This window comes from Melospiza melodia, chromosome 12 (genome assembly GCF_035770615.1).
Source record: "Melospiza melodia melodia isolate bMelMel2 chromosome 12, bMelMel2.pri, whole genome shotgun sequence".
Classification (NCBI taxonomy): domain Eukaryota; kingdom Metazoa; phylum Chordata; class Aves; order Passeriformes; family Passerellidae; genus Melospiza; species Melospiza melodia.
The window spans coordinates 14,454,333-14,477,423 of NC_086205.1; the positions used below are offsets into that span (position 1 = coordinate 14,454,333).

A 23,091-nucleotide genomic window follows, 5' to 3' on the forward strand; every position below is an offset into this window, starting at 1 on the left:
GGCAACATGGCGGCAGCCAGCGCTAGCCCCGAGCCCCCTCCCCCTCCCCCGGCGGGCCGAGAGTCCGGCGGGGCCGGGGGCTGAGGGGCGGGAAGGGCACCGCGCCCCGCCTCCCGCGCGCGTGGCGGCCCCGCCCCCGAGATGGGGCGGTAAGGGGGCGGAGCCGCACGCGACGGCGCCGCGTCACGCGCAGCCAACCGCTGGCGGCCGGCGGCGCTCGCGCTAGGCCCCGCCCCCGAGGGCGTGTCCAGCGGTGGGCGGGGGAGGAGCCCCCCCGGGGCGGGGGGGGGCTCGGCGGCGGCGGGAGCGGCGGCGGCGGCGGAGCCCGAGCCCCTCCCCGGGGGCGGGTCCGCCCGGGCCCGCGCGCTGCAGGCGCCGCCCCCCCTCCCCTGCCCTCCCCCTCCCCGCCGGCCCCTCAGTAACTTGGCCGCCTTTTATCGGGCGGGCGGCGAGGCGGGGAGTTTATTGGAGCCGGAGCCGCGGCGCGGCCGGGGCGGGCAGCGAGCTCGGCGGAGGGCGGGGGGCCCGGCGCGGCCCGGGACGATGCTGCGGCTGGTGTCGCTGAAGTTGGGGCGGCTGTACCGCTACGTGAAGCTGGCGGTGCTGGGCAGCCTGGCGGCGGCGCTGGTGCTGAACACGCACTCGCTGCTGGCCTCGCTGCAGCGCAACGAGCTGTCGGAGCGGCGCTTCCTGCAGCTCAATAAGTGCCCGGCCTGCTGGGGCACCAGCTGGTGCCGCAAGTTCCTCAACGGGCAGCTGCGGCTGGAGAGCTGGGGCCGCCTGCGCCTGCTGGACTTCTTCAACGTGAAGAACGTGTACTTCGCGCGGTACGGGGAGCCCCGCGAGGGCTCCCGCCGCGTCGTGCTGAAGCGCCTGGGCTCGGCGCAGGAGCTCGCCGACATCGACACCAAGATCTGCCGCCGCGCCACCGGCAGGGGCCGCTGCGACCTGCTGCAGGCGCTGCCCGCCACCGAGTTCGCCAGCCTGAACGGCGACGTGCGGCTGCTCACCCCCGGCGCCGTGGAGGGCTGGTCCGACCTGGTGCACTGCCCCTCGCAGCGCCTGCTCGACCGCCTGGTGCGCCGCTACGCCGAGACCAAGGACTCGGGCAGCTTCCTGCTGCGCAACCTGAAGGACTCGGAGCGCATGCAGCTGCTCATCACCCTCGCCTTCAACCCCGAGCCGCTGGTGCTGCAGGTAAGCGCGGCCGGCGGTGCCCGTCCCGGCGGGACCCTCGCAGGAATGGCCCTTCCTGCCCTCGCCGTGTCTGCGAGCGGGGCCGAGGGCTCCCGGGCCGCGGCCCCAAACCCCGGCGGATCGCGGGGCCGCCTCCGGCTCTGTGCCGTGACTGACTCTCCTGCGGAGGTGCCGGCAGGGCGGGCTGAGCAGAGGCTCCCCAGTCCGTGCCTCGGCCAGGAGGCGTTTCTTTAGCTCACTTAGCCTGATCAGCTCTCCTCTCTCCTTCCTCCCTCAAAGACTGCGTGTTTTCCCGGTTTGCGGTCCTCCTCAGGGTTTAACTCCATCCCCATCCCGCTGTGCCGCCGGTACCGAGCGGCAGGCGCGGTCCCCGGGAGCGAGCGGCTCGGTGCCGGGGGCTGATGCTCCCTGTGACTCGTGCCTTTGGCACGGTCCGGTGTCAGCGTGTTCCGCTGCTCACACATTGCCGGGCAGCAGTGCGTGCCCATGATTAATTTCTTAGGGTCTAGTTTGGGAGGCAGTGCGTAGAGACTGTGCTGCGATGCTGTTGTGCTTTCCTTGTCAGAAACTGACTCATGTGCTATGTCATGTTCTTAATGTGAGCTAAATATAGTTAGTGCTGGTAGAAATTAGAGATTGGTATTTGTAGCCTGAAAATAGACCGACAGATAAATGAACAGTGTTCTCTTTTCAGCAATTACATGTTCTGTAGTCTTTAATTAGGGGGACGGGTTATGTGCACACACCTGAAATTTGTGCTTTAATATGCTATAGAAATTTTTAGGTGAAAAATGCTTAGGAAACTTCTATTCTGTCGCACCACTCTGTTGTTTCTGTTCTATATCTGTTTAGATGAGGAGCTTTGCATTTTGGTTTTAATATTACCAAGGGAACTCACAAGTGTGCTTTTAGCATGTAGGTTTGGAATCAGAACTGTTTTGTCTAACTACTGAACTGTCCTTGCCTTTATCCAGTGTATGATTAAAATGATATTTGCAAATATGTTTTGGAAACATTACCTCATGATTACTATTAACATCTGCTGTTTCTCTAGTGAGAGGCCAAGAACTGCTCAAAAAGCAGTGCTGCAGGCTTTACCCTCCAGAAAGTTTGCCTACTGACTAATTTCTAGAAAATCAATTTATGAACTTAATTACAAGCATGTTTTTCAGTAGTGTGCCTTCTGCCCTTCAGTCTCTCCATGTACAGCTCTTTAGGTTTGTTTTCAGAGTGTGTTTCCAGTTAAGCTTCTCAGCAGACTTGAGGGTACATTGTCTCCCATTTTGCTGTGAAGTTCCTCCGGAGCACAGTGAGTAAGGAAACTCCACTTAAGTAAGAAAATCAAAACTGCTTTGCTCCGCTGAGTATATCCAGGAAATTCTTTGAGAGGTGATTTGTTTGGGCTGTGTTTCATACAACTTACTTTTTCGGTTTTCACCAGTGGTTCCAGCATACTGAGTGTAGACCTCGATGGCCAGAGAACAGCTGTGTTTATTCATGATTCTCTCCAGGCAAAGGCTGTGGCACACTTGTGGCATTGACTCTAATGGGCTGGATCATGGATGGAGGGCAGTGGGTTTGATAAGAAGCCTTGATTCCTCTCAGCTTCTTGAAGGACTGTAGATGAGTCCTGAGACTGTCAAGCAAATCTTTTGAAGAGAAAAAAACCTTGAGTGGACTTGAGCTCTCTGTTCAACATTTATCTTAACAAGGGTGCAGCTGAGAGCAGAGCAGGTCAAATTTGTGGGAAGTGAGGCAGCCTTTAGCAGTTCAGGGAGAAGTAAAGCAAGTCTGTTGCCTTTTAACAGATCAAAAGTGTTTCATAGGATCTTGTGAATTTTGATGTTTTGGCATGTCTTGGTGGGGAGGTTCAGGCCAGCTTTGTGTGCCTAAACACTCCTAATGGTTTCTCCAGAAAAATGTTAATTAACTTTGGTACTGAGTACTTGACGTTTGAAGATCTTCCCTCAATTAGGAATAAAATATGTGAAGTACATCAATCTGTATGATCCCTTCCCCATTCCATAGTGCTCCAGGTTTAGTCTCCATCTGAGAAATATTTAAGGAATGGGTAATTCTGTGTTCTGCAGCTCTTGCAACAGCAACATGCCAGACACTCTGAGAGGTGGTTACTTTCTAGAATTTATAATTGACTACTGAGAAGGTTGTTTGTGTTTGTACATAACATTTGTAAGACATTTTATGGTGTAGTTTCTGCAGTATTGATGAGGGCAGGTAGTGCTGTTGGAATGAAACTTGTAGGCTTGTTTTAAAAATCAGCTGCTTCCAAGAAAAGAAACCTTCATGATGTTGTATGAAGAATCAGATTTTAATTTAAAGTAAAGCAATCAATAAATTGATGCATTTAACTCATGCTGTCTGTCACCAAGAGGGCATAGGGGAAAATAGTGCTTGTTTTTGCCTTGAGTCTTTCATGGAACACTACAGTGACTGAGCACTGTCATTCATAACAGCAGAGATGATGTCTAAACTCTTGGTGTACAGTGCATGCAAGTTCTGTTTTGCTTAATTGTGCTACAGACAAATGTAAATAGACAATTTAGTAGCAACTTAAAGCTTGGTCTTTCATTTATAGTAGAAAATTCTCTGTAGTTGTCTACAAGAGCCAGCAGTTCATGGATTGTGAGGTTTTTCATCAGAGACTGGGATTTTAGCTTGAAGCCTGTGAGAGTATGGATTATTCCTGAAGTGGCGTTGCTCGTGAACTGCATCATCACAAGTGATTTGCAGCCTCTGCTGTGGGAATTTCTCAGGTGGGGCTTTAACCCATAGCATGATTTTACTGTTCAGGGATTTGTATCAAAAGCATAACACTGCACATTTAGTACAGATTACATGTTGTAATCCTGACTCATTATTTGTATTTTTTCATAACTTTCTTGTTAACCTTCTTTGTTTGCACTTATTTATTGTGTAGGTGTACTGAGGGAAGAATTCAGCCCCTTTTGCCATCTGACTTTGTTAAGCAAATGGAATGACAGCTGCAGTATTGTTCAAGTACACTTAAGATTTTTTTTTTTGATATTAAAATACTAATTTTTCTTCTGTAGAATCTTGCTAAACTTCTCACTAATTAAATCCTCTCACAATTTTCATCTGAATTCACATTTGAACCAAAGAATTTATGTGCTAAAGATTTAATTTCTGACAGGTTTGGGGTTTTTTCATCTCCCCTCCTAATAGTTGTTTTCTTCAAAAAAGATGAATACTTTTTAGTAAAATAAGGTCAGATTTTTAATCAAAATGCTGCATCTAAACCAGTATTTCATATAGGCATGAACAGCTTATTTGGACAAATGCAAGAACAAAACTTGCTGCTGTTTCAACTCATTGAATGATAAACAGTGTTTTAAATGGGAATCACCTGGAGGATAGGATCTCAGCATGGCATCCTATTTCTCACTGAATATGATGATGGTGTGCATCAAACACTTGCAAAGATAGGTCAGCTGAAGTTGCCTTAGGAAGAAATAGAAAAATTGAAAAAATAACTTGGATTAGAGACTGAGTGCAGCGTGACTGTTCAGAGAACCATTCTGGATGTAAGCAAGTTTATCCTTGTCCTTTGACTTTCTATAAACCACCAGCTTCTAGTTTGTCTTGTAAAATAGATGTAGTGGAGAAACGTTTTGAAATATTTTCAACATTTTAAATAGTGGATGTTATTCAACTTTATCAAGTAACTTGGTTAATTTTTATCTTCACTTGTAAGTTGGAACATAAACTTACTGTTAATAGAACTGAAATGTGTGATAGCTCATTTTTCACAGAGCTTTTGCACTGATGGTGTCAGGCTCCAGATTGCCTCTTTGGAGGTGCTGTGGCCGTGTCCTGGCAGCTTGGATGCTGTTCCTGAGCTGTGGCTGTGCTGCGAGCCCTGGTGTGCAGCCACGCTGTGTCTGACTCCTCCTGCAGTGGCCAGGTGTTGTGTTCTCTGCTGAAACATGAACAAACAGCGCCCCAAACCCTTGTTCTTGGTTTTAGGGGTAGTACAATGGGACTTGACTGCTGAAATGAGAAGTTGTTTCTTGGTAAGAACGTTGTTTTTCAGTAAGGTGGTTGTGTTTTTCCTAAGATCTTATGCTTACCTGAAAAGACAGTTTACATCTGTACTGGCAAAACTGAAATACAGGATTTAGAAGTTGTTTTGGCAAAGGGCATCTAGAGCTGGTCTTGCAACCCTCAGTCTTGCCTTTGTGTTGGCTGTGCTGTTGGTTTACAGTATTGCCAGGTGCCATATGGAAATGTCAGTCGTGTTTGCTTTGTTTTCAGTGCTGTGGTTTAACCCCAGCTGGGAACTCAGCCCCACGCAGCTCCCTCCCCTCACACTGGGATGGGGGAGAGGAGAAGTGAGAAAACTTGTGGGTTGTGAGACCAAGACAGTTCAGTAAGGAGAACAAAGCCAAAGAAGGGATTCATTCAGCAATCCCCGTGGGCAGGCAGGTGCTCAGCCATTGCAGGGCTCCATCACACGGAATGGTGACTTGGGAAGACAAATGCTCTCACTCTGGATGTGTCCCCCTCCCTCATCCTCCTTCCCCCAGCCTGACGTGCTGGTCACGATGCCGAATGGAATGGAATGGAATGGAATGGAATGTGCCTTGGATCAGTGGGGTCAGCTGTCCCGGCTGTGTCCCCTCCCACTCCCTGTGCTCCCCGTTCCCCTGGCAGCTGGGGTGAGGAGCAGGAGAGGCCTTGGCTCTGTGTGATCACTGCTCAGCAATGCCTGGAACATCCCTGAGCTACCAGTGCCATTCCAGCACAAACCCAAAACACAGACCCACACCAGCTGCTGTGGGAAAAATGAGATAGGCGCACAAAGTAAACTTGGAATCTGCACATACACTGTGCAATTAAAATAAAATGCTTGCCTGTAATGAAGTTTTTTTCAAACTGTAGAAGGTATCTATCAATTAAATCCAGAGTGCATTAATGCAACTTTGTTTCGAGCTTTAGCTTTTAACAACCTCTTTAAATGAACATTCTTCAAAGAATGATGGTGAACATTTGTGTCTTGTATGTAAATTACAAGTCTCAAGGACTTTTATTTCTCTAAGAGAAATGCCAATCTCTGTGTGCCAAATAGTGGTATTTCTGCATTTTTAATAGACTGTGTAAATCATTGCCCCTCCCTCAGATATGGTTTTAGCTTTCTGAGTGCTTAAGTTTAATGACTTTATTTTTCTCACAACTTCTGATCATTGTTATTCTTTGTGGGGAAAAAGCAAAACAAAACAAACCCAACAGCTGTATCTCTATTCCTGGTATAATTACTCTGCATGAGCAGTCTGTTACCATATAACCTAAAATTCTTCTGGTTTCTCTACATGTCATTGTTGGGCTTGATGTTTGGTTTTGTTACGGGAAGAGCAATAGTTGACATCTGGTAAACATATATTAAAACTTTAACTGATCAATTTGAAACAATTTCTTGCACAGAATTCACTCAAAGTAGCAATTTAGCCAAATGTTCCACAGAATCTTTTTGCTGATCCATGCATAAGTAAATGAGCAAATTCCTCTTTTCTATTTTTTTTCCATACACACTCTTCTAATCATAAGTTATTTTCTGTAGTTCTATTCTAAATACATTGGTAGAGTGGCAAGTCAGTATTAATACTTGTTACCCTTAAAAGTGTCTTCATTACTGAATTTGGTGTTTCTTTTCCATAATTCTGATGCTGTAAACCAAGCAGTGGATTTAAGGTGATATCTGCACTACCTGACATGGCCTTGGCTGGACTTGTGTTATTGAAGTTCTGGCTCTTACAGATACTGGGATTTTAATAGACTGAATTTCCATTGTGAACCTTTCTAAAAGGAACGAAAAATTGGTTCTTTGTTGAATTAAAATTGAGTGGCCTCATGTTACAAAAATACTCCTCTAATGTGGTTCTATTGAGAACTGAAGAATCTTTTTTTTTGCAGTGACATATGACTGTACATATTAGACCAGAACTGGCTTGTACTTGTCATGTTAACTGTCATATTTAATTATGCTCCCTAAGTTATCAAAACTATTTTCATCCTTCTTTCATAGTGAAAGTTCCCTAGAGTAGAAAACATGTAGGGTGAATTATAAGGGATATTTTAAAATTGTCTAGAAATTCTTGAAGTTATTGTGGTGTGTATATTATGATGAATGGCTGTCTGAATGTAAAGGCTGCTGGGAAGTTACTATATAGACTTAAATAGGAATTCTCTTGAGAAATTCTCACTCTTGCAGTTTTCAATAGCAGAAGCAAGTTTGTTACCCCACATTAGAAACCTTCTAATGCCAGTGTTGTTCTGGTATGTCAGATGTATACGGGGAGTTGTGTTTTACTTCTCTGAATTAAATAATTGAAGCTTTGTTTTGGACTCCAATTTTGCAAAGTAACTTTAAAAATAGGGCCATCTCTGCTGGGACTCCTTGGTAGTGACATATTCCAGGCTCATTACTGATAAGAAGTCAATACACAGTGATTATTTGCATCTGTTGCAAATTTAATCGGAAAAAAAAAACTTCTATGGACTACAAACCAATTTGAACAGGTGACAACCAATAATGATACTAAATTTTCTTTATTATGGCTCTTGAGTTTAATCATTGTTTATTAATTTATTTGGAAAAGAGGCATGTCTCTGCTGATGTTTTGAAATACAACTTTTACAGCTGAAGTGTTCATCTTACCAACTGAGTATTTAGAATTTTGTGTATTTTTTTGTCCTATAGTGTGTCAAGCCTGGTGTGAACCTCTTGTTGGCATGAATTGTATATAGTTGAAACTGGTTTGAAATGTAGTCAAACTTGAAGAAGAGTCAAATAAATTTAAAAACCATGGTTTCAATGGGAACACCAGTATCTGGAGCAGTCAGTGAAATCCACTGTTCACACTGTGTCTGTAGGCTATGTGTGTATAACCCCTGTGGGAGTTCCAGGTAAATATCAAATGCTGTGGCATGTAGCTGGAATTACATGGTTTCCACTGTACTCACGAGCATTCAGAAAACCATTTGAATATCTATCTTGCAGAATGCAGATCAGTTCCTGACCAAAGGAGGCACCTGTGTTTAGACTGTGCTTGTAACTCCTTTGATCCAAAAATCATCGTGGTAAATCTGCTCTGCAGCTCTTCATGGCTCCAGAGCTTTGCTCATTTGCCTTGGTGATTAATGCAAGTGTTACTTTTGTTTACACTGTGGAATCAGCAGTACTCTGAGACAGAACTCAATTTCCATTTGAGGAAGAGCATGTTACTGGATTTCAGCTTGCCCTGCCTGCTGGTGCCTGCAGTGGAGGTGTCAGGGAGGGGTCGTTTTGCCATGAAGTTCCTCAGGGTCCCTTGGAGACAAGTCCCTGCTCTGTTTGTGTGTGTTTTTTAAAAATTCTTCACATAAAAGATGCAGCTCTTTGTTTGGGCAGGTTTTTTGTCTGAGGTGTTTTTTCTGAGCAGGAACTCACTTTACGCAAACAGTGGAGGTGACAAATAGAGCACCTTCTGGAATAGTTTGAAAATGAAAAGCATGTTTTTTAACAACAGAAATGTCAGTTGTTACTTAAACTGGTTTGGCTTTTTGGTCTTGATTATGAGGATGAATTATATGCTTCATTATGATAAACTAATATTCTTTTAAGTGTTTAATTCAAGGGGGATTTGTGTTACTGCAGAATACAATAGGCTTTATCAGCTGCAAGCTGGTGAGTCTTCACTGCCTGATCTAATTCACAGCTCTGAACAAAAAGCACTGGCACATTTGTGTATAATCTCAGGTTTAGACAGATGGAAGTGAGGAAGACAAATGCACTGATAGTGTGTTTTGTGCTTCAGTGAAGTGATAAATTCACTCTGTTAATTCTTAATATTTTTTCTGAGACTACAGTGTATTTTTTAAAGGTACAAATGCAGTATTATTCTTTCAGGAACAGCATGTCCATTGTCCCTTTCACAGAGTTTGTTTAGGTTTCTAAGCCTTGATTAGAGAGATATCTTGGAGCTACACTAATTAGAGCAAGAAAAATATGTTTTGGGGGTGTGTCACTGGAAATGGAGGTACTAGAAGCTTTTGGCATCTTTACTGTTTTCCATCTTTCTGTTAGAGGATAGACATATTTCTCTGAATACAGAAAAAAGATAATGTTAATGAGAGGAATCTTACTAAGCTACCTGTTTTAGATTTTCATATGCATTACCTTATTTTAAAACAGATGAAGTTTAATTGTCTATGGTTTCTCTGGCATTTGTATGTTCATGGATAAAATGTGAGGGGGTGCATCAGAATCGAATTCTTTTGTCAAACAGCTGCTTCTTGTTTTGAAGAAGAGCTTAGTTTTTAATTTGCTTGTCAAATGCAGGTTTCAAAGTCTGAAAATAGCATATTCAAGTACAAAATTATCTAATTAAATATGCAGACTACTAAAATGAAACATAGTTATGTAGTATTCCCCAGAAATCAGATTTTTGACAGCGATGCAAGAAGCTTTTGGTTTCTTAATGCAACTTGTTCATGGAATACATGTTCATTAATCATATAAATTTGTTTTCAAAATTTTAATGCATGAACCAAAAAATCCTTGTCAAGTTAGCTGCAGTTTCCTCTTAGAAAACAGCTTTCAAAATAGAACAGTACAAAAAGTTACAAACTGCTGCTTGCAAAGACAAGAGATCTGCACTTCAATTAATATTCTTGTCAAATTCACCAAGTGAATATAAAAACTACTGAATGAGGCACTTGTACATATTTTTATCCCCTTCTTCCGCTACTGACTTGGGTAATGAAGTGTAGATGTGGCTGTTACATGCCAGTTGGAGGGGAGCCAAAGCAGAGATGTTGTTTGTACATGTGCAGACCTTGGCAGGATTCCCCGCACTCCTGTTGTCAAAAGATGTTTTTATTGCCACAGCGTTATAAATATATGTTACAGCATGGCATGCAGATATTCTGCTGGTAACATGAAGGTGAGCACTTCTGAATAAACCAGACTGCTCCTAGAATTTCTTGTCTGCAATGAAATTCAGTGTACACAGCGCAGGAAGCATAATAGATGTGTTTGGAAGATCAGTCAGTGACTAACACTGCACTTTGAAAATCAGTTTAATCCATTCCATAAATCCCTGCTGCTTCTGGAAAGGAAATGTCCTCTTAGGTCTTTCCCTTTTCTGCACCCAGCTGGGGAGGCTTTCTCTTTTCCTCCCAGCAGAGCATCCTGGCACAAGGTGGGGATGTGGAGTGGATCAGGCTGATCCCAGGGAGCACCAGCCCAGCAAAACGAGCCTCGCTTTGCTCATGGTGTGCAGGGGATGGAAATAAGAGTGCTTGTGGGCTGCGAGGGAGGGACACCTGTGCTTCCAATTCCTTGCCAGGTTCTGCTGTTTGTGGTTGCATTTTTGTTTGCAAAGGGAGGCAAAGTCATAAACAGGGCAAGATTGGGACATAGAAAAGGACAATTGTGGAAAACAAAAGGTGTGGGATGGCTAAAGTAATATTTAAATAAAAATATTTAAGCATCATCGAACTGAGTGCTGATAAAATGCAGCAATATGACAATGTCATGCAGTTGGTGGAATTAGTTAAACTTGTGTTTATCAGGAAATGTAATCAGGTAATTTTTCCCCAGTTTAAAGAGAAGTTTGTATGATGTAGGTTAAATAAATAATTTCGTTTGATGGACAAGAGCTGTTTGCTTCTTGTTTTGTTTTGGTTCAGGACTGAATACAGTCACGATAAATGCACGTGAAATCCCTCTTTGGTGACATCTACTGATGCCACAGCCATGTTTCTGTTAGATAGTCTGTTCAGAATAAGTAAGGAAGACTGAATTACCACATGCTTCAGCTGTTGGAAGGTTATTTTGTTGAACACAAAACAAGTGACAAAAAAAATCCCAAAACTCTCTTAACTGTGGAATGTGACACTTGACATGAGCTGAACTGGTGGCTCTTTAGCTGTACTTCTTCCTTCATTAATTGCCCTGAATCCTGCAGGCAAATAAGCCTGGAGGCTGGATAATGTCTTCACTATTGCATGGTAGATTTAGTTACTGAGAGAGATTTAGTTCTGCTGAGTTACATGGTTTCACAGCTTGAAAATACCATACTGCTCTCAAACCTGTCAAATTAGTTTGTATTATTCTCAGGATTTATCACAACCTGTTCTGCTTATGTGAGTAGAACATGTGATAAAAATAGAGTTGAAGTTCAGACATGCAGACATGTTAAAAACTTTCTACCTATTCTGTTACCAATGTGGCTCTGATGTCCTTTTTGCCCAGCCAAGAAAGGAGGTTCTCTGTAGTGGTAAACAATGGTTACTTACCCAGAAATTGTCTTCTGAAGTTTGCCACCTGAGAGAGCAACTTCACAGCTTTTGCCATTAAAATAGCAAACATTGTCTAACAAGTTTGTATATTAGTTAAAATTTTGATTTCTTCAGGTGTACCACATAGACAAAGTTGGTTATGTTAGGCACCTCTTCCCTGCATTGTCTTGTAGTTCAGTTCTACATGGTATGTTTCCTTCCAGTCTCTTTTCCTGGATGACAGTAAACGTTTTCTGCCATTGTAGATTCCAGAAGGTCCAAGGCTTTCATTCATCCTGAACCCACCATGCTGGTGGTAAATGTCCCCAGCTGTGGTGAAACCTTTGCTACATCATTGCTGCAGAATGGATCCTGGGTGTTGTCTGGTGACACCATAGCAAGGCAGAGCGGGAGGAAGGAGCATGGGTGGTATCTCCCAACAGTTAAAAGTGGTGTACATGGTATTCTTAGAGTGCTAACTTCTCTAAATTTGGGGTTTCTTAAATCAGTGCTTTTGTAGTTTCTTCCTGTTGCATTCCTCTCCAGCATTCCTCTGGAGTTTGGAGGGTACCTTTCAAGTGCCTGTCTGTCCACACTGAAATCCTAGAGCACATTCAGCACAACTGAATTAGGAAAACCATGCTGGTGTGTTTTGTGCTTTTTTTGTAATTTTTTGTAGTGTGTCGTTTCTACTCAGTCTCTTATGTTAGCTTTGAAGAAAGGTACTGTTGGAGACAGATTTTACTGTTGATAAAAATGTTATGTGGCTGTGTGTAATAAACACACAGTATATATATATAGCAATTAATCAAGAGATGAACTGTTAAGGTATACAAGAAAATTAAGAAACCTCAAAGGAATCCCATCAACTGGGAAAGTGGAAGGGGTGGTGGTGGAGAGAAGGAGGTGCCACTTTGTAGAGTTTTTGTTTTCTTTAGGTTGTTAAAAGAACTGATTTTAATTAAAAGATCAAATGCAAAAATATTTTGATGGGAAATATACTTGCATTACTACAACATGTGTAATAAAACACCAAGAGAAAAAGATGGCTGGTGAAATTGTGTGTTAAATATGTGAGTGTGTGTATAGGTGGAAAGCTAGATAGGGGCTATGTATTGTTTCAGGTCATCCAACTTCTTTCCTGCATTAATCCAGCAAGGTCTCTTGGTCACAGAAATACATTTTGTATTGTTTTTCCTTTCTCTTCAAAACTCAGAAACATATGGATTATTGTGTTGATGGATATTTGCAGCTTTCTCGTCTAAGTTTTATTTAAAAGCCTTTTAAAATCTAAGCTGTTTTGTATTAATTAAAAATTTAAATTTTTTATATACAGAGCTTTCCATCTGATGAGGGTTGGCCATTTGCAAAGTACCTGGGAGCATGTGGAAGGATGGTGGCTGTCAACTACGTGGGAGAAGAGCTGTGGAGTTACTTCAATGCACCGTGGGAGAAACGAGTGGATCTGGCCTGGCAATTAATGGAAATAGCTGAGCAGCTGACAAATAATGACTTTGAATTTGCACTCTACCTCCTTGATGTCAGCTTTGACAACTTTGCAGTGGGACCAAGAGATGGGAAAGTTATCATTGTAGATGCAGAAAACGTTCTGGTGGCAGACAAAAGGTTGATCAGACAGAGTAAGTGTCTCCTTTCACTCCCCTCACCCTGTGTCTCTCACTTCTTTCTCTGCAATATTTAAAGTATGAGTGGTTGCTAAATACATATTTGGTTTGCTTTACAACTAGACTGCTAATTAACAAATGAATTAGCTTTCTTCTGTAATTAGACTAATTAGCTTGACCAATTTGTCAATTTCATGAGCTGTTGAGCATACCTGGACACTAAGTACTGTAAATGTGCATAAAGGAAGAGGCGGGGATGGGAAGAGAGGATGTTGGTGCTGAGGGTGGATGGACAGATAGACAGATAAGCAGCCTGGCTTTCTTGTCCTCCTTAGCTAAGAGAGAGAGGCTTTTTTTGTCTTTTCCAAGCACCTATGTAACAATGGGAGTCTTGGAACTCTACTTTCTGTGAGTGACAAACAGCATTAGTGCCTGCTTTGCCTCAGTCCCATAGCCTGACTTTGCTTGCTGTTGGTTTTTTGTAATAGTGGAACTGAAGGAATGGGTAATTCTAGTGCTGGTTACAAATTAATTTTCTTTCTGTCACCTGTAAAAGCTCAAAGCAGTGGCAGCAGGAGAGGTGTTTGACAAAGTGGCATCACACAGGTTTATATTCTTTTTGAGCTTATAAGGAAAACTTACAGACCTGAGGGCTGGAGACATTGAACGTGAAACTGGATTCTGCAGAAATTCATGGCAACAGGCCAAGTGATTCCTCTTTGCTTTGGGTGAATGGATTATTTTAAGTTTTGCAAATAGGCTTCTCATGTTGTGCTGTGGAATTAACTTTTAGACTGGCTTTTTCTATCCACACACTTTTCTGCAAGGAAGTGGGTTTTGGGGTTGTTTGGTTGGGTTTTTTTATTAGATTTATTATATGCTCTCAAGCAGCTTAGATTAAAACTATATGAACCTACCAAGGAAACCTTTTAATTTATTGAATATCCAGTACATTTACTGTAGAACCCTTTCCTTTCCTTCTATTCATTTCCCTCCCTCTTAAAATATTACTGAAGGCTTTCATTTTTGGAGCCTGTCTGAATTGCTCAGGCAAAAGGATGTTCAGATGAGCTCTGAAAATGTTGATATGTACCTGGAATATAGGAGTGAGTAGTACCTTGCAGAACCTGAATGCTGAAAGTGTCACATCTGTTGTCTCAATCTGGGTTTTGCTGTGATTTATGATCTAACAATCAAGAACGCAGACAACAAAAGAGGACATGAGAAAATTCTTAGTCTTTGTATAAACTTGTTGTGGTTGACATTTACTACTGTTTTCATGGATCTTTGGGGAGGTTCCATGAGCCAGTCTCTGTCAGAGTGATCAGTGTGCCTGTTCACATATTTCAGTGTGTACCTTCTGTCCAGTTGCACTGCACAGTAACACCTGTTTGTGCTCTGTGTGGGATGTCATATTTGAATTTGCTGAAGCCCTTTTTTCCTATTCTCCATTGCTGGCTTTTTTTTCCACATTGACTTTGCTGTTAATTCTGCAGACCTTACATCATGTTTTAATGGATTTTTACCATCCTTCAGTACTCTTTCTTTTCCTAAAGTGTCTCTTAGTGTGCTGTGAATGAGAAGACCAATAGTCAGCTCAGAGGCTGCCAAGCACACATGAATTTTTCTTTGTACCTCACACTGCTAAGAGACATCTGCAAAACTCTGAGACTCCATGATAAGGACCTCTTCTCACAGCTGGCAGTAGTCTGGAAACTTAAGATGAAAGTTTTATAACAAAAAGTAGGAAGAACTCAGGAGAGCTCACACTTAGTAACCTTTTCAGAATTATTACTGCATGAGGTATTTTATGTAAATCAGGTTTTAAGTTGAAGAAAGCTGTGAGAAGAAGGGTTTGTACATGTATATAAATGCCATATGCCTTGTTGAATTTTACTTTTTTCAAAGATTATAAGTAATGTATCTGCTTTTTTTATATTCTTTCTGGTTACTGCTGTGTTGAAAGTAAGATGGAAGATAAAGTTTCAAAGTTTATAGCAATTACTTTGCAATGTTTTTTTAGTCGTTGGTAGACCACTTGCTAGCAGTAGTTTCCAGGGCAACTGGAGAACCCAAATCTATGTTGCTAAAATAAATCATGTTGCTTGTTTGTTTTTCTCTGAGCTTTGGCTCTGGCTTGTTCTCTTGTACTTGCTCATGCTACATTTTTTCCTCTGGGTATGTGTTAATGTAGATTTCATGTGTTTACTGTGCTGCTTTTTTTCCTGCCTCCTCTTTGCTATTTTTCCCTCTTTCTTTCTTTTCCTTTTTTTTTGTTTTGCTGGGAACATTTCAGCAGAAGGGTGTATCAGACTGTGAGATGCCTTCTTAGGCTCCAGCATTTCTGAGTTTGTCTAAACAAAACTGATTTTTCGTTTAAATATTACCAGTTTGCTGTGCATTGAGCTTCTGATTGCATTCAGACACACACATGCACTCTGCTCCCCTCCCTCACTTGTTTCACTGTCTCCCTGCATTCCGCAGACAAACCTGAGAACTGGGACGTGTGGTACGAGAGCAAGTTTGACGACTGCGATAAGGAAGCGTGTCTGTCCTTCTCCAAGGAGATCCTGTGTGCTCGCGTCACTGTGGACCACAACTATTATGCCATTTGTCAGAACCTTTTGTCCAGACACGCCACGTGGAGGGGCACCTCGGGGGGGCTCCTGCACCACCCCCCAGCTGAGATTGCCAAAGAGGGGCGCCTGGAGGCCCTGCTGGATGAGTGTGCCAACCCAAAGAAGAGGTACGGGCGGTTCCAGGCCGCCAAGGAGCTGCGCGAGTACCTGGCACAGCTCAGTAACAACGTCAGGTAGTGCTCAGTGAACGTCCTTGGCAGCACTGGCTAAACACTATTGCAAAGACACGCAGAAAACACAAGTTTTGGACTCCTCTGTTAAAAAGAGAGAATAAAAAACTCTAGTTTATCAGTTTTCTAAATACTGTAAAAATAGAATTTTATGGTGTTATAATGTTCCTTTGCAAACAAACAAGGTACTTACTGAATTAAAACTTGAGCTACTATTGACTGTCCTCCCTAGCTGTTTAAAAGGGAGCAGGTCACAAAAGACTGTGATAGCTTAATTGACAGCTTGTGTGTCAAAGGGTACTTTACCTAAAACTGCATTAGTGTCACAGTTTTGTGAAACTGATGTTCTTACTTGGAAAGTCAAGTTAGACTGGTGGCCTGTTTTAAAGGCCTTTTTTCTGACATCATTGTCTCATTTTTGTGTTTATTTAAACACCTTGAAGTGGCATTTACATCCAGGTAAACCTAGCTGTCTGCATTGTTTCAAACTGAACAGGCTTTCATGTTAATGCTGTGCAGAACATTCCTACTGTGAGTGCAGAATTCCTGAGTTTACTGTCTGATTTTAGGGGGTTTTACACTGTATTTTATTATGCTTAGACATTGTGGTTTGTTTTTTTAAGATCATCATAAGCTCAAATCTCACTTGAACTAACATTCATTTAATGTCTTCTGTGGTTCTACCATTGGAGATATCACTTAATGTAACTATTGTACAAAACTTACCCTTCATGCTAGTATATACACATGGCTGTTTAACAGGAAATCATGACTTTTAACAGAGATAATTTGGAAATTGGAAGGACACTACAATAAAAAGATTTGTGTTAATTTAAATCGGGGATAGAAGATTGACTAAAAAAAAAAATCACTAATCTGGTGTAGTTTAAGTACAAGCCAAAGAAAATGGTTTTGTTTACTAGTTTTTTGAACATACAGTAAACAAAGAATGCTATACTCTAGTGAAACTAATAATTTTCAAAATTCAGATTTTGATGGTCCTTGGTTACTTTCTGAAGAACTTCTGGAATTCTATACTTAAGCTAGAGAAAACCCTAATTTGAATCATGTCAAGCAAGTTAGCAGTTTGTTTTGCATCCTTCCTAAATGTGTTGAATGGAATTTTCTGAATATTCATCTTTTGGTTTACCAGTAAGCTGTACTCACTCTAGGTACCTTTTCTTGAACTAAGATTGGCTATTCCCAGTACAGTTTAAATTAAACCTTGTTGAGGTTTGTGTAAATATGGAGTTGTTCTCATAAATCACAGTTTTTATAAAAGCCTCAGTTACTGCTACAAGAACTCACTTGAAAGCTTGCTCCTCAGTTTTTGGTTTTGCCTTTTTTTTTATTTTTTTTATTTTTACAACTACTAAGCTTAATTTTCCTCAAATTTTGTTCCTACAAAGATGCTCTTAGGAAATGTGTGCATATTACTTCTGGTAACAGTAATGAAGGAGACTAATATTTCTTAAATGCCTGTATATTTTGTACAAGCTAAACTTAATTCTGAGCAAGGTAACGTGTGCTGCTTCCAAGAGCAGAGCTGCTCTGCCTCCTGTACTGCATGGAGCCTGGTGGAAATTGTTGTGCAGGTGAGGAAAATGGCAAACTCACTGACTTGCTGTCCTTTCTCAAAGCTCAGTGTGGAGGCACACAGAGATGCAGAGTGCTCTTTGATTTCTTAGGTCACTGTATTTTGAGGACATGCTTTAATGGTGAACATGGTGGTGGTGCTGGGTTGCTGGTTGGACTTGATGATCTTAAAGGTCTTTTCCAACTTTAAAGATTCTATGATTAAGGATATTTTGGAATTGGAAATTCTCACTCATGTGATTGTTGCCTCTGTAGTCTTAATTTGTTCCCAGTCCCTTGTCTTGTTTTTTGAAGTTAGAATGCCCAGTGCAGCTTTTAATTTGAATTTCTCCCCTCATTTGAACAGTTTTATGTGCTTGTTCTGGCACAAGCTGTTGTTCATAAAATCCACTTATTTGAAGAAAGTAGACTAACCCTCAGACTAGGTACTACTGATGCCTTAAGTTTTAGCTTTCATATTTTCCAGATTCTGTACTGCATTAGTATGTAACTCTGAACTTCATATAAAGTGTTAGCAAGTTCTCTTCACAGTTTATTTAGACAAAACAATCCTTTTGCAGCCTGAGAACCAAGGATACTGTTGTAGCTTTGGGCTCAAAAAAGTGTAAACAGGAAGTTGAGGAGAGCAGTCTGGGAGGATGGGACTGCATAACCTAAAGCTGTAATTGGACAATTAACCCCAATATGGAAATGGACCAAAACTTAGAAAAGTGTGAAAACTCTTGCCCTGGTGCCCATGCTGGATGGAGCCCCTTGTACTGCCCAGGGTGAATCCTTTGAAGGCCTTTTAATAAATCCCTGCTTTATTCCTTTAACACTGTCTGGCCTCTGTTCTAGGTAGCCTCTCAAGGCATCACTACCACCTTACCCTAAAGCCTTGACTTACCACTACAGTTGATTTTGAAACATCTGCCACATTTCCCAAAGAGAGAGTGAACTGTGATTGTTAAAGTTGTGAAAGAAACAAACACTGCCAGTTTTGGTTACTACTTGAGTTAGTTCTGTGACTGTCAGAATGTTCTCTTAAATTTTGTTTGGGGTTTAGTCCCTCCAGAAACAAGTTACTAAAGCCACTTGTAAAAGGAACTTGGAAGTGAAAGGAAAATAAACCCCAAACCCCCCACTAGAGCAAAAACACTACAGGGAAAACATTGTGGAGAGCAATAAATCTTGTTCCATTTGCACCTGTCAGATATTTATTGTACAATAACAATTTATATTTTTAGTCATTGCCCATTATTATTGATGAACATGGTGAAATATTTTTGAATGAGATGTTTGGGGTTTGTATGTGCATTAAAATTGTCCTTTTGTACTGTAAGTTACTGTTTGTTTGGAATACTTTATCAAAACTGTCTCCCTGTGCCTTTATATTACAAGAAAGTTGTTTCTGCAACTTCTAATGATATTAATAAAGAATACTTTAAGAACCTCATCTCAGCTATTCATTTTCAGATCAGTAAGTCTTTCAGGATTGTTTTAGTCTAGGATGCTTTAAAATACACACGGAACTACTTTTGGTAGTGTTGCAGAATGCTCCATCATCAGAAGTGACAGATAGGAACCTTTTTCCCATCCTCCTTTCTAGTTTGATCTGAAGTATGAACGGTCTGTGAGGACTCTGGTGTCGCTGTCCTTGCAGGCAGAGCCTTTGGTGGCTCCTGCTGTCCTGCCCTGCGGAGCCTTGGCTGGGTGCAGAGGGGCCCTGTGCCTCTGGGGTGTCTGCAGAGGGACAGCAGGTGAGTCTGCTTCTCCTGCTGAAGGTAAGAGAAGGTACCTGTTTGTGTGCCTGGAAATCAAGGCAAATTTTGAGGGTGTTACTAATGGACCTTGCATGTTCAGGTCAGCAGGAAAGTTCTGACTTTTTAAAAGGAAAACTGTCTAAGGCTGTATTTTATGTTTGAGTTAACTCCAGTGTTCTGAGAACAGCACAGTGAAAGCAGAATATGCTTCAAAGCAAAACAGGCTATTTCATAAACAGCTTCTGTTCAGAGAGGAAGAGCTTTTTTGGGTGAGGGGAGTATTAGTCAAACAATATAGTACACATCTTTCTATTCTGAACATGATGCTTATGTATAAGTTTGACTACAAATTCTATCTTTTGGTATTAATGGAGGCTTGGTGCCACCATTTAATGTGCCATTAGTATAACAACACATTCCCAAATAGATACCCTGAATAATTTTAAAGGAATGGGATTTTCATAATGTAGTGCCTTTTTATTTTGTCTGATCAAATAAAACAAATCAAATTATAGGAAATCATACTAATCTGCTCTACTCCACCTGAGCAGGGTTAATGTAAACCCAGACTGAGGGCTGAATGTTTTCTTCGCAGGCAGAAGGAGGACCCTGCATTTTGACTGAGCTTCCTTACAGTTAAGTTTGTGTATTATTTATCTTTGTTTTTGCTGATGTCATATTCAGATTTTTTCTGTACATATAAATGTACACATATGGGTGTATTTAGCATAAGCTGCTATTGCAGAATTCAGATTGGACTGCAGGCTCACAACTAATGATGCTTCAATTAATTGCTTTACTTGTGGAAAGTCTGATAACCTAATTTCCCTGCCTTCTTGTTCATCAGATCTAGTGTGTTAAGGACCTAAAAACTGATCTGTAACCAACTATTTGGAGCAAACTAAGGATCTTCCTGTTCTTCCTTTTAAGTTATTTTCAAGTTTTTGATTTGCAATGTGATAGCTGAGTTTACATGGCACTGTTGTATTTACATTTTGGTGCTTTACAGAAAAGGAACTGTGATTTCTGATTGTTTTGGTAGTTACAAAGATATTTTGATTTGGAATACTACTCTTGCAGACTTGCAGATGTTTTGTTAGTATTGTGAGAGAAGGATTGCAGCTCTGGTTTTAGATGGCCAGCATTCCTCACCTGGGTCCATTGTAGGAATTGTGAAATGCTCCCACCAGGACCACATCTAGGTTACACATTACACATCTGTAATTCACTAGATGTACAACTGAGGCAGGGTGTTTCCTTTGATGCCTGGATTTTTGAGACATGAGAAATTGTAACCCATCTCCCTTGAGACAAAAGTATTTTGAAATGAAGATATATTCTTATAGGTGATTTTTGGTTTGTTTGTTTCCTTGTTTTTTCAGTATTTGTTACTTCTCTGGAGTTCAACTGATGATATTTTGTGAGATCAATATAATTATGCTGCCTTCATAATGTTAAAATCTTGCAAAAGTCACTTTTTAGCAACTTTTGTTAGTGCCTTTTAAATAGAATTTTTAAATTTTGCTGTGATATATTTCCATAAATAAGCAGTAATTACAAACATGTTTGCAAAGTGTAACCAATTTTTTTATATTATGATTTCTATGTGCTCTTTTCTGTGTGTGGGCTAGCAGTTCATTCTGTACACTGAATTTTGGCTGCCCACATAACTAAAATGGATGCGTAGTAAGGACCCAATTGCAGTTACACATGGAGTAGTGTGTGCTGCTGGCCTGTAGCACAGATGTTCACTGGTAGATTACCAGAACTTCTCTATTCTACAAACAAATAAGCAATGTGCTGTATTTGTATATTATTTATGGGTGTTTGGGTACCAATACATGAGCCGCAGTCTGGTGTGTGTTGGTGTGAACTGAAAGGAGCTGGTGAAGTTAGAGAAAGTGGATTAATGAACAATATACAAAAGCAATGGGTTTGAAGTTAAGCTTTCACTTCACATGCATTGCAGGCAGAGTGAACCATGTTTGAATAACCCACACATTGGAAAGTCATCCAGAGAGAAGAGCTTTTGTTCCCCTGAGGAACACATGGTAATTTGCATGTGGTATACAATGCTATCAGCATATGAATTGCAGGAAAAGCAGGTATTGGGGGGGTCAGGGTCTGTTTTTAAGATTTGTTTTTGTGCTTAATATTTAGCAATAAGAAAAGAAATATAATTAGAAGACCATGAACCAGGATAAGAGTTTTTTTCTTCCAAAGCAGAAACAATGAAGGGAGGATGTTTGCTGAAATAGCACCTCGGTGCAGGCAGCTGTCACATCTGCAGAAGGAAATCTGTTCAGCAGCCCATGATCATCCTGTGTTCCACGTAGATGTTGATTTTTTTGTTCTGTTGATTTCATTTTGGTAGCTGTTTTCTGCTTTGCATTCAAGAGCCAGAATAAATTTGACTTCTGCTTTTCCTTACCCAGTGGCAAAGGAGCCTCAGGCCAGGTGCTGGTGGTGGCTCTGGGAGCAGCATCCTGCAGGGAGGGCCAGGGGCTTCACCTCCACAGCCCCCCAGACTGCAAAGGCCGTGGGGAATCATTTCCTAGTTCAGGCTGGTGACAAGTGGAGCTTGCCAAAGGAACTTTGGGGCAGCTGATCAGTGCACCTTGTCAGGTACCAGGTAAAAAGAAAATGCTGTTTAACTGTGGGATAGCAGTGTGTCTTGAAAATTCTTTTGCAATTCCTGTAGCTGGCCAGAGCCCAGTTTCCAGGGAACTTTTTCTCCACCAATGTCTGTTGGGGATGTAATTCACAGTGGCTGAAAGGTATGGTCAGATTCCCCTAAAGGCACACCACTTAATAGTGTGCAGACCATGTGTTTGTAATTCAAATATCTGTGTTATTTAGTGTTATGTATTGAGGCCTATTCTTCTCTATGCTTTTTCAAGGCCTCTAGATTCTTGCTAGTTGTCCTACTTAGAGACAGCTAAGTAGCCCTTGATGTCTGTAGCAAGCCACAGGGCAAAACAAGAACAGCAGCTCACCCATGCCTTTTGTAATTTGGATAGATGTCCAAGGTGTCGGAAGGGCTTTGAAGTAATTTGGTCTCTTAAGAAATGTATTTCATGCATTCAGGGGCTTCAAAGCCAAGCTCTGTTTCTAAAATTTATTTATTTTATATGTTGAGTACAGTGTTGGGGTCAAAATGTTCACAGATCCCCTTTATATTCATCCTGGTTGTACATCTGCAGGTATTTTTCCCAGTGTGTTTGGGAATGTTTTAATATGTATCACATTTCAAAGCTGAATAGAATCTGGTAGCATTTACCCTACTTGCTGAATATGCTAAAATCCAGTAATATTTAACTGCTTTGGTACTGTGAATTCTAGACTGTAGCCTCTTAACTGCCAGCTTGTTGTCTTAGTAATAAAAGAGCATGGGCATTAACTGCTTGTTAAATTGTACAAAAGGCTGTGGTAAACCTCTCACTTCTCCTGTTTGCTGTGTAGAATGTCTCTGTGCTACTCTGTACAATACTGTGTGATGGAGAACCTTATCATTGCAGTGAACCCATGTACAGCAGTAAGATTTGCATTAAAAAAAAGACTGGTATCACCTTGGTTTTCAGTGGAGCAAAACAGTGCCTGGAGAAATTAAAAAGGAAAAAAGATAAAAAACAATCTGCTCAAGTTGAGTATTGATGTGGCCGTGGATGGATCAGCAAATGGTGTGGGAGGAGATGGCAGCAAACAAACCTGGTGAGCTCTGGAGGTGCTGCTGTGGGTCCCTGCCTGAGCTCCTGCCCTGCTCTCCTGGCCACAGGCGCCCTGGCTGTGGGAATGAGGGAATTTCTCACCACCTCACAACTCA

At 41.7% G+C, this 23,091-nt stretch overlaps 1 protein-coding gene across 1 annotated transcript; it reads left to right on the forward strand.

The window, feature by feature from the left end:
• Positions 1-532: 532 nt before the first annotated feature.
• On the forward strand, positions 533-18,956 carry DIPK2A (divergent protein kinase domain 2A). Its single transcript, XM_063166935.1, has 3 exons — positions 533-1,197; positions 12,833-13,136; positions 15,606-18,956. The coding sequence occupies exons 1-3, from the start codon at positions 544-546 to the stop codon at positions 15,935-15,937; spliced, it is 1,290 nt and encodes a 429-aa protein (XP_063023005.1). The 5' UTR covers positions 533-543; the 3' UTR covers positions 15,938-18,956.
• Positions 18,957-23,091: the final 4,135 nt, after the last annotated feature.

Coding starts and splice junctions, on each gene's coding strand:
- DIPK2A (XM_063166935.1), top strand. CDS start 544: ATGCTGCGGCTGGTGTCGCTGAAGTTGGGGCGGCTGTACCGCTACGTG. Junction 1,198..12,832: donor CCGAGCCGCTGGTGCTGCAG/GTAAGCGCGGCC, acceptor TTTTATATACAG/AGCTTTCCATCTGATGAGGG. Junction 13,137..15,605: donor CAAAAGGTTGATCAGACAGA/GTAAGTGTCTCC, acceptor TGCATTCCGCAG/ACAAACCTGAGAACTGGGAC.